Source organism: Oncorhynchus gorbuscha, linkage group LG03, assembly GCF_021184085.1.
Source record: "Oncorhynchus gorbuscha isolate QuinsamMale2020 ecotype Even-year linkage group LG03, OgorEven_v1.0, whole genome shotgun sequence".
In the NCBI taxonomy this organism is placed as follows: domain Eukaryota; kingdom Metazoa; phylum Chordata; class Actinopteri; order Salmoniformes; family Salmonidae; genus Oncorhynchus; species Oncorhynchus gorbuscha.
In genome coordinates, this window is record NC_060175.1 from 12829166 (window position 1) to 12841003 (window position 11838).

At 42.4% G+C, this 11838-nt stretch overlaps 1 protein-coding gene across 1 annotated transcript; it reads right to left on the bottom strand.

Moving 5' to 3' along the window:
• Positions 1-6670: 6670 nt before the first annotated feature.
• On the bottom strand, positions 6671-11552 carry LOC124018516 (ankyrin repeat domain-containing protein 60-like). Its single transcript, XM_046333851.1, has 4 exons — positions 11131-11552; positions 10721-10851; positions 9974-10139; positions 6671-7588 (listed from the first exon to the last, which is right to left on the bottom strand). Exons 1-4 carry the CDS (start codon positions 11486-11488, stop codon positions 7143-7145), a joined length of 1101 nt encoding a protein of 366 aa, XP_046189807.1. The 5' UTR covers positions 11489-11552; the 3' UTR covers positions 6671-7142.
• Between the last annotated feature and the right edge of the window lie 286 nt (positions 11553-11838).

The following is an 11838-nucleotide window of genomic DNA, read 5'->3' on the forward strand; positions in this document are numbered from 1 at the left end:
AATTAGGAGGCCTGCGTCTTGTGACCGTAGCGTACGTATAGGTATGTACGGCAGGACCAAATCAGAGAGGTAGGTAGGAGCAAGCCCATGTAATGCTTTGTAGGTTAGCAGTAAAACCTTGAAATCAGCCCTTGCTTTGACAGGAAGCTAGTGTAGAGAGGCTAGCACTGGAGTAATATGATCAAATTTTTTGGTTCTAGTCAGGATTCTAGCAGCCGTATTTAGCACTAACTGAAGTTTATTTAGTGCTTTATCCGGGTAGCCGGAAAATAGAGCATTGCAGTAGTCTAACCTAGAAGTGACAAAAGCATGGATTAATTTTTCTGCATCATTTTTGGACAGAAAGTTTCTGATTTTTGCAATGTTACGTAGATGGAAAAAAGCTATCCTCGAAATGGTCTTGATGTGTTCTTCAAAAGAGAGATCAGGGTCCAGAGTAACGCCGAGGTCCTTCACAGTTTTATTTGAGATGACTGTACAACCATTAAGATTAATTGTCAGATTCAACAGAAGATCTCTTTGTTTCTTGGGACCTAGAACAAGCATCTCTGTTTTGTCCGAGTTTAATAGTAGAAAGTTTGCAGCCATCCACTTCCTTATGTCTGAAACACATGCTTCTAGCGAGGGCAATTTTGGTGCTTCACCATGTTTCATTGAAATGTACAGCTGTGTGTCATCCGCATAGCAGTGAAAGTTTACATTATGTTTTCGAATAACATCCCCAAGAGGTAAAATATATAGTGAAAACAATAGTGGTCCTAAAACAGAACCTTGAGGAACACCGAAATGTACAGTTGATTTGTCAGAGGACAAACCATTCACAGAGACAAACTGATATCTTTCCGACAGATAAGACCTAAACCAGGCCAGAACATGTCCGTGTAGACCAATTTGGGTTTCCAATCTCTCCAAAAGAATGTGGTGATCGATGGTATCAAAAGCAGCACTAAGGTCTAGGAGCACGAGGACAGATGCAGAGCCTCGGTCCGATGCCATCAAAATGTCATTTACCACCTTCACAAGTGCCGTCTCAGTGCTATGATGGGGTATAACAGTATAATTTTAAACCGTCCCCTCGCCCATACCCGGGCGTGAACCAGGGACCTTCTGCACACATCAACAACAGTCACCCACGAAGCGTCGTTACCCATCGCTCCACAAAAGCCGCGGACCTTGCAGAGCAAGGGGAAACACTACTTCAAGGTCTCAGAGCAAGTGATGTAACCGATTGAAACGCTATTTAGCGCACACCGCTAACTAAGCTAGCCGTTTCACATCCGTTACACTGGCGCGAACCAGGGACCCTCTGCACACATCGACAACAGTCACCCTCGAAGCATCGTTACCCATCGCTCCACAAAAGCTGCGGCCCTTGCAGAGCAAGGGGAACTACTACTTCAAGGTCTCAGAGCAAGTGACGTAACCGATTGAAACGCTATTTAGCGCACACAGCTAACTAAGCTAGCCGTTTCACATCCGTTACACCAGGATGTTACCAGACTGTGTTATCAGGCTGTGTTATCAGGCTGTGTTACCAGAATGTTCCGAAGCCGTTACCAAGCTGTGCTACCAGGCTGCACTACCAATCCATGCTAATAGGCTGTGCTACCAATCTGTGCTGCCAGGGTGTGCTGCGAGGCTGTGCTATCAAGCTGTGCTACCAGGCTGTGCGACCAAGCTGTGCTAATAGGCTGTGCTACCAATGAACTCATCACATGGTTTCAACAGCAATGCAACCATTTTGATATTAGAGAACTGCATTCATAACCACAGACTGTCATTCATATAATGTGGCTCTGGATGTTGTGGCCCATTGTTTGTATCTGTGTTCTATTATGTCCCAAAACAGTTATGAGGCGTCTTTCCAAACCATACAGAGACATGGGTTACAACAATCTCTGTAAAGTTAGCCATTTCCAGCAGTTAAACTGATAAGAACATTCAGGAATGCAGCATTTGACACCCCCTGGATACTGTATCAAATAATGACTGTGTGTTACCATGGCTGTGTTGATGCATTCACCACATTTGTTCTCCTTTATGTGATTAAAAATATGAATTTATCACAGTTCTAGTTAACATTTTTAGGAATGCTTTATACTTAATTATAATGTATTACATATGCTTTAAAATACTCTCAAATCTCATTCACAGGAAGTGAATTAATTGTCCCAGAATTCCCCATGAGGGATAATGAAGTTGTTTTGAATTGAATTGTCTTTACCTTGGCACCAGGGATTAAACAGCAGAAGGAGCTTTCCCAGACTGCTGCCCACTGAGGTGGTGGCGCTGTTCTTTACAGACAGGCTGTACTCTCCCACTGGGGCATCTGCTGGGCTGGTGATGTCCAGGGTGATTGAACCCGCCGGGAGCACTGAACCCTGGTGTACCTTGACCTTCCAGGAGGAACCCTTCCCACAGCCCTCAGGTAGCCCGAACACTGACCTGGTCCCCAATGCCTCTGAAGGCTGGGGTCCTGGATGGAGAAGGGAGGATGTTGTGTCCAGTAGGAAAAAATGGAAGAACATTTAGTTGTCCCCATTTGCCCTCAGACCAGCCTCAATTCGTCGGGGTATGAACACTACATGGTGTCGAAAGCGTTCCTCAGGGATTCTCGTCCATGTTAATGCCAATGCTTCTCACAGTTGGGGATGTCCTTTGGGTGGTGAACCATTCTTGATACACATGGGAAACTGTTTTGTGTGAAAAACCCAGAAGCATTGCAGTTCTTGACACACTCAAACTGGTGCGCTTGGCACCTACTACCATTCCCTGTTCAAAGGCACTTAAATCTAGTCTCTGTTGTCTCAAGGCTTAGAAATCCTTCTTTAACCCTCTCCTCCCTTTCATCTACACTGATTGAAGTGGATTCAATAAGGGATCATAACTTTCATCTGGATTCACCTGGTCAGTCTATGTCATGGAAAGAGCAGGTGTTCCTAATGTTTTATACACTGTGTATTTGATTCAATATTTTCTGACAGCGTAACTTTGATGTCAGGAGTACAGTACATATACAGTACAAGTGGAGGTATCTCAAATCCTGTCAGTGGTGCAATTCAGTCTTTAGATAAGATTGAATTGACCCCAACTCAGCTATCTACAACACATACAAGGATTAGTTTTAATATCTTTAATATCTTTATTACTGCACGTGTCTGTCTTGTCAAAGGGGACTAACATAGTGCCGGTTTCCCTGCCCTAGCCTAGATTCATCCTTGTGTTTTAGTCCAGGACTAACATATGGGAAACTAATACAAACAGCACTAATAAATAGCAGAGATAATTAAAGTTATTCTATTTTCTATTCTAACTCACCTGTCTCCACCGTCAGCTCCAGTAAGTCTGTTGTGGATCTGAAGGAGCCATGGAAGTCAAAGGTGACCAGGAAGGACTGGCCTCTCCTGACTATCAGTCTGTTCACTGAGATGTCATTGGTTTTGTGGGCTTTGTTGTTCTTCTCACAGTGGAGCTCTAATTTTCCAACGTCTTCAAGAAAGAAAGAAATTAATAAATATATAGATACTATATATATTTTTAATTTGAAACTGAATTATCCCAAAATTCAGATTTTACATTTTTCCTGATAATACAACTTTTTTTGTTTTCTAGTGTGGGTGTCTGTTTCTGCATTTTCCGTTGTCTTTCCCAATGTTTGTTTGTCACATTTGTTTCCTGACAGCAACATAGCAGAAACAGAACGTCAGTTGGGCTAGTTTAGACCACTGAATAGTAAAAACACTTGTGACCTATGACCTTGCATAATGCAGAAAAAATATGCAAAAAAACAAACTTGGTGAAAGACCATACATAGACTTAGGAATTAAGACTATAATTGAATATGTTCTCTATGTAAAAGACAGCGTTGGGCCAGTATGAAATGGAATGAGGAACCTATGACAATAATTCAAGTGAAATATGGCAGAAGATTAGTGATCAAAACAGCCCCTTAAAGGCAGGGAGAATCCCCCCCCCCCCAAAAGTAAGCCTGTATATTGCACAGGTAACACATTATAGTAAACTACAGTATACCTGTCTTCAAATACTGTATGTACAAAGACAGCAGCAGATCTACAAGTCCAGCTGTAACATTTGCTGATCTGCCCCTATCTGTAAATGTTTATATAATTTGCTGACGTGTTATCTATGCAAAACACTACAGACCAACGTTGCATATTTTCTCTAATGGCTCATAAATAATAAAAGCTGTCAGAAATCATATTAATTTAACAGAAGAACAAACACCAACAAGGATGATCTTCCATTCTACAAGTCAAGTTACCCAATTACCCATTCACTGTACTAAATTACCCTCTGTCACTAAACATGACATAGGCTACCTTGACAATACAATATCCACATTTTTCAGCATCTGAAAAATCTTGCAACGAGCAGTGTTTGTTGACTTACCAAAACCCATTGAAGCTGTCTCTCACGTGGTTGTGTTGGTAAGTAGATGCAGTTGCTTGTTGTAGTACTGCAGTAGTGTAAGTAATGAAAGGATGCCAGGGCTTTTAAAGGGAGCCCTACCCGTGTCATAAGAATGTCTCAAACATCACACAGAAAAATACACACCCTTTCACTAGAACGGTCTTTCTGATTCCTCCCCTGTGTATAGGTGAAAATAACTACTTTACATTTTTGGGCAAGTGATCATAATCTCCGTGCCTTTCAGACCTTAATGTCATTCCCCTTCCATGATTCTGGCTCAAATGGACATTTAGACCTTCTACTGGCCAAATTGGCAACTATTTCAGATCGAATCAGAGTGTATCTTTCAGTTGCACAGACTACAGCGTTGCAGTAATACTATGTCATATAAAATAAATACACACGAGAAATGAACAAAAGGTACAGAAGAATGAAGGAAATACACAGGAAAATATTGACAAGTAGAAGATAATGACATGGATGATATATTGATATGGGTAATATATTGATATGGGTAATATATTGATATGGATAATATATTGATATGGATAATATATTGATATATAGAATATAATGACATGGATAATATATTGACATATAGAATATAATGACATGGATAATATATTGGCATGGATAATATATTGACATGGATAATATATTGATATGGATAATATATTGATATGGATAATATATTGATATGGATAATATATTGATATGGATAATATATTGACATATAGAATATATTGGCATGGAGAATATAAGACATGGAGAATGTATTGATATGGATAATATATTGACATATAGAATATATTGGCATGGATAATATAATGACATGGAGAATGTATTGATATGGATAATATATTGACATATAGAATATATTGGCATGGATAATATAATGACATGGAGAATGTATTGATATGTATACAAAATCAAAAATAGACACTATTGAAATCTATATACATCTGGACTTCTATGCAGGGCAAATGACACATCAAATATTAATACTACCATCACTCCCCTGTATTCAGTGCATTTTGAAAGTATTCAGACCTCTTCACTTTCTCCAGAGATGTTTGATCGGGTTCAAGTCCAGGCTCTGGCTCAGCCACTAAAGGACATTCAGAGACTTGTACCCGAAGCCACTCCTACATTGTCTTAACTATGCGCTTATGGTTGTTGTCCTGTTGGAAGGTGAACCTCCGGCCAGGTCTGAGCGCTCTAGGAGCAGGTTTTCATCAACCATCACTCTATAATTTGCTCCGTTCATCTTTACCTTGATCCTGACTAGTATCCCAGTCCCTACCGCTGAAAAACATCCCCACAGCATGATGCTGCCACCACCATGCTTCACCGTAGGGATGATGCCAGGTTTCCTCCAGAAGTGACGCTTGGCATTCAGGCCAAAGAGTTCAATCTTGGTTTCATCACACCAGAAAATCTTGGCTTCGGTCTAGCCACTCTATCATAAAGGCCTGATTGGTGGAGAGCTGCAGAACTCTGGAGCTCTGTCAGAGTGACCATCGGGTTCTTGGTCACCTCCTTGACCAAGGCCCTTCTACCTCGATTGGGCAGTTTGGCCGGGCGGCTAGTCTTGGTGGTTCCAAACTTCTATTTAAGAGTGATGGAGGCCACTGTGTTCTTGGGGACATTCTATGCTGCAGAAATGTTTTGGTAGCCTTTCCCAGATCTGTGCCTCGACACAATCCTGTCTCCGAGTTCTACGGACAATTCATTCTACCTCATAGCTTGGTTTTTGCTCTGACATGCACTGTCAACTTTATATAAACAGGTGTCTGCCTTTCCAAATCATGTCCAATTTAATTTACCACAGGGGGACTCCAATCAAGTTGTAAAAACATCTGAAGGATGATCAATGGAAACAGGATGCACCTGAGCTCAATTTTGAGTCTCATAGCAAAGAGTCTGAATAACTATGTACCTACAGATAAGGAATCTGTTTTTTAAAATACATTTGCAAAAAGTTGCTTTGTCATTATTAAGTACTGTGTGTAGATTGATGTGGAAAAAAAGAACTTAATACATTTTAGAAAAAGGCTGTGAAAAAAAGTAAAGGTGTCTGAATACTTTCCGAAGGCACTGAATGTTGCCATGGTGGAACGGCAATACATTTGTTTGATAGAACAGTTCATAACTACAATCATTTAAACGTTAAAGGTACGTTAAACTTAAAAAAACATTTTTTTAAAGGTACTTTAAACATTAAAGGTACTTTGTTCTCATCTCTCTGGTTTCTACTTGTATTCACCAATAAGCAGTGTCACATTCTATCATCCAGGTTGCTCAAGACATCTTATTCCCCATCTCTGACTAATGTGATTACACCTTTTTGCTGCACCTTTTTTTCACTGGTTTATCTTGATTATAAATGTCAGTTCATCTACTTTTCTGCTTCTTGATAATTTCATGAAGGGAGTTTTGCTGCTCGGAACCATTGCGAAAGCACTTACTCAACGTCCGACGTAGGCAAACTTCTGACTAAATGAACAAGGGGGAAACATTGTCTGTTAGCAGGCTTTTGTTCCAACCCAACACTAACACATCTGATTCAAATGATCCGACTGCTCATGCGATTCAATCCAGAGTAGTTAGGAACTGGTGTGTTCGTGCTGGGCTGGAATAAAATCCTGTGTACATGGCTCTCCAGGACCAGGCTCTTGGCCATCTGCCCTGTTCTTGACATGCAGCTCTGGTCACGCATCCCCCATCCACGCCCTCCTTGCCTGGGCCCTCATGGCCGTGTTCTGCGGCGGCCCCAGCTGCCTCACTTCCACCCTTCCCTCCACCCCACGGCTACAGCGACCCAGGTGGGCCATGTATCTCTGAGCGTGGGCACCGCGGTGCCAGGTGCGTAGCTGGGAGTCATGTTTCTGGTGGGCGAACAGCTCTGTCTCATCCAGGTGAGGCTTGAGGCGCACGCCCTGCGCACGCTCCTGCCAGTGGAAGAGGAAGAGCTGCCGGGTGCTCTTCCTCTGGCCCCAGCGCATGGCGGTTCTCCGAGCTGTCATGCCCTCAGCGTCCTCCAGTTGGTGTGGGGCACCGCGCACCAGTAGCTCCTGGATAGACTGCAACTGGCCCTGGGCGGCTGCCGCGTGGAGGGCCCCGCGCCCCAGGGGAGTCTGGCCCTTAACGTTGGCCCCTAGATAACAGGGTCAATTTTGTTAGGCATACAGAAAGAAAACGGACTAGAACAACAAACTGGCTTGACTTTTGCTTTCTTCTGCCAAACGTTTCTGTTGCATGGCCTAATTAACATAACCCAGATATTGCCAGCGTACCAGAACAACCCTGTATCTCCAAAAAGTGAAATGTTTAGGAATTAAAAATAATAAATCATCTTTTTCAGACGTATTGTTATTTACTAATTAAAGTTCACAAAAGGCATTTTTTATTATTATTTATATTAGTCCTACAGAAAAAAAAATTCTTTCACAGAGCATGGAGGGGAATCAGGGGCATCATGCACACACAAATCTGAGGGGGAACAAAGTATGTGAGGATGGCTGGGGGTGGTAATGGTAGCAAAATTACAATATTATGTTTTAATATTGTTTATGCAACTAATGCTTGTTTTATGCAATATTTTAGAGTTTTTAGATAGTTCTCATCTATGTCTGTGTAAACTGAGAGGAGCCTAAAAACCCACAGCTGGCATTCCAGAGATAAGATGTGGTCAGTGTAAGCGAGATGGCCTGGAAGAGTTTAGAACAATCCCTTATTTTTCTAATCATCCTGGAATCTGGGAAACTAAGCCAAGGTGTGGTTAAAACAACACCCCCGTGCAAATGACCACAGGGTAGCCTAGTGGTTAGAGCATTGGACTAGTAACTGAAAGGTTGCAAGTTCAAATCCCCGAGCTGACAAGGTACAAAATCTGTCGTTCTGCCCTTGAACAGGCAGTTAACCCACTGTTCCTAGGCCATCATTGAAAATAAGAATTTGTTCTTAACTGACTTGCCTAGTTAAATAAAGGTAAAATAAATAAAAAACCCAAAGTGGCTTATGGAGCTCTGCAATTGAGGGGTGAAACCAGCCATGACTAAGCATTCTTTCTATATAAAGATCATTTCTGTGAAGGTTAGGCTGCTCGGCCCAAGAGTGTTGGGTTGACTAGTCTCATTATTCCAATAATGAATCGATATTGAATGAAGACGATTGTTTGAAGAAATGACAGTCTCTCTCACTTGATTAGAATATTCCACGACTGTAGTCTGGAGGGGGGCTAGTTCCCTCGTCCATAAATTGTAGAGTTTAGCTTTTTCAAACACTTGAAACAGCTTTTTTTCTGCAATCTACAGCCATAATCATTATGCCTAATTCCATGTAAAAAAAAAATAGTAACTCAATATATTTCTGCATATCTAAGCATAACTCTTGAGCTGTCTGTATCCTCCTGACTGGTGGTTCTTTTATTCTAATGAAGTAAATATGCTTATCTGCATTTCTTCCTAAAATCTGGGTAAAAGATTGAAATGAATACGAGTCTTAGTCAGTACATTTAGTGCTTGCGTTTCTAATGTCTACCAACCTTGCCAGCAGGCATGCCAGCTAAGATAGTTACAGTACACAAGCTAGCTACTCTTACTTGATTGATAGGCTGAATTGGCTTCTTGGTACTTGGGAGATCGGGAACCAATCTCTGCTAGCTAAAGCCAACTTCATAAAATTGCTAAGTGGCTAGTAGTATAACAGAGAGTATTACATGTTTTTTTGTTAAATATCTGAGGGGGGGCCTCCCGGGTGGCGCAATGGCCAAGGGCGCTGTACTGCAGCGCCAGCTGTGCCATCAGAGACTCTGGGTTCGTGTCATAACCGGCCGCGACCGGGAGGTCCATGGGGCGACGCACAATTGGCACTGCGTCGTCCGGGTTAGGGAGGGCCTAGCCGGTAGGGATATCCTTGTCTCATCGCGCACCAGCGACTCCTATGGCAGGCCGGGCGCAGTGCGCGCTAACCTAGCGTCGTCCGGGTTAGGGAGGGCCTGGCCGGTAGGGATATCCTTGTCTCATCGCGCACCAGCGACTCCTATGGCAGGCCGGGCGCAGTGCGTGCTAACCTAGCGTCGTCCGGGTTAGGGAGGGCCTGGCCGGTAGGGATATCCTTGCATGGTGTTTCCTCCGACACATCGGTGCGGCTGGCTTCCGGGTTGGATGCGCGCTGTGTTAAGAAGCAGTGCGGCTTGGTTATGCTGTGTATCGGAGGACGCATGACTTTCAACCTTCGTCTCTCCCGAGCCCGTACGGGAGTTGTAGCGATGAGACAAGATAGTAGCTACTAAAAACAATTGGATACCACGAAATTGGGGAGAAAAAGGAGTAAAACTTCAACAACAAAAAACAACAACAACAAAAATATATATCTGAGGGGGTACCTGCCCCTGTGCCCCATATGGGCATCATGCCTCTGTGAGGGATGTCTACATTTATGTCAAAATAATATTTATCAAAATCACCCCAAGTGAGATACAAGGTTTTTCCAGTGTGCCGGTGATATCCAGATGTTTTGCCTCTACGGTGGTGGGTACCTTGTTGGAGCAGGAAGCGGACAGCGGGCATGTGTCCACGGTGGGCACTGATGAACAGAGCAGAGAAGAGACGGTGAGAGAGCCAGGAAGGAGATCCACTCATAGAACCGATAGCACTGAGATGGGAGGAATGTGGCGGTGCTGGTTTGGACATCACACTCTTGAGCTACATGAAATAAAGAGAATTTATATGTGTGAAAAGTTGTGTGTGAAAAGTTGATGGAAAGTTGATGGAAATGTTCATCCTAAAAAAAGGGAAGAGTGAAGTAAATAAGGTTTACAGGTTGTAATAACAGCTGTGACATGCTGTTTAGATGTGCAGTAATTACAGGCTAGACACATTAGATCAAATAAGGAGGTGGATCATTCAGCAAGTCTTGTAAAGAAATGCAGTAATGCTATTAGGTGATGATGGTTTTTAACCTTTATTTAACTAGGCAAGACAGTTAAGAACCAATTCTTATTTACAATGACAGCCTACCCTGGCCAAACCCCTAACCCGGACGACGCTGGGTCAATTGTGCGCCGCCCTATGGGACTCCCAAACATGGCCGGTTGTGATATAGCCTGGAATTGAACCAGGGTCTGTAGTGACACCTCTTGCACTGAGATGCAGTGCCGTAGACCACTGAACCACTCAGAAGCCTACTTTTAAAAAAACTATGATCAATAATGACCTGAGACATAGAGAGTCTCTGTGTAGGACTGCTGTAGACTATTCTAGGTTCTTCTTTCAAGCCACATCACCTTGAATACATCCCCAGTAGCTGCAGCGATCACAAGCTCAGACCATCCATCATAAGGCCAGATCATCAGGGTGACAGTAGTTCCAGGGACGATGTCATTACAGTGGATAGTGGTGTCATCACATAGGTCACCTGTTGGTTGGAGAGAGTATACATTAGGTCTGGTCAGAGAAGCACATCATTAGATAATTAGTCTGACTGGAAAACACCCTCAATAAAATGTTCACCATGACGGGCCTGTCACTGCTAGCCTACGTTTGAGATTTATAAGGTCCGTGATTCTAACTTCATTAAACCCAATAAAAATCTATGAATACATATCTAATCAATTAATCAACAACATCTCCCCATTTCTCATTAACATATGTCAACAGTTAAACAAGCAAATTACATCAAAGGTATTTATTTTACCATTATCCAGGTAGCATACTCTCTGGAAGTCTGTGGGAATCCCAACCACTAATTCCATGGTGTTTTTTAGCTCTCTGATGCTCATATTGTGGTGGCAGTCGGGCACAACGAACATCTCTCCCGTTTCACGCAGCCTGGCACCAAGACTGAACTTGACTTTCTTCGACGGGTCACGGTAAACTGCACTTTTGGGCCTCGGTACACTCTTCGAGTTGATGTCGCGGTTAATCATCGCACTTTTGGGCCTCGGTACACTCTTCGAGTTGATGTCGCGGTTAATCATCGCACTTTTGGGTCTCGGTACCTGAAGTGAAATCTTCTTCGTTGTGGTGTAAAAATATGCCATTGGATTGCTCATAGAAACGCGCTCAATAATTTTTGTAGATTGCAAAGGATTTAGAATTCTGAAAGAATGAATTAATGAATTCTCTTCCATTTGGAATGTTGTCTGACTATTACTGTTGCTGTGGTGATAGACGTTAGAGTCCCATTGTTGCGCTTTCGGCTCATGTGCGACAGTAACATACACAGAGTTGAAAAAATGCCTATGTTTTTGACATGAAAGATATATGTTGCTATTGCAATGATGATAAGACCACTGAAATGATTGTTCGTTTTTTTAATTCTTGTTGCCAAATACTTTATACACAAACAAAAATTCCAAAATCCTATACCAAAATTACACATTTTTCTGATTTAATTTAATTA

Bases quoted from the DNA above. Each gene is read 5' to 3' on its own strand.
- LOC124018516 (XM_046333851.1), bottom strand. From the start codon at position 11,488: ATGAGCAATCCAATGGCATATTTTTACACCACAACGAAGAAGATTTCA. The intron at 10,140-10,720 runs GTGATGTGGCTT...TATTTCATGTAG, and splicing joins CTACTGGGGATGTATTCAAG to CTCAAGAGTGTGATGTCCAA. The intron at 7,589-9,973 runs GTACCCACCACC...CCTGTTATCTAG, and splicing joins CCGCTTCCTGCTCCAACAAG to GGGCCAACGTTAAGGGCCAG.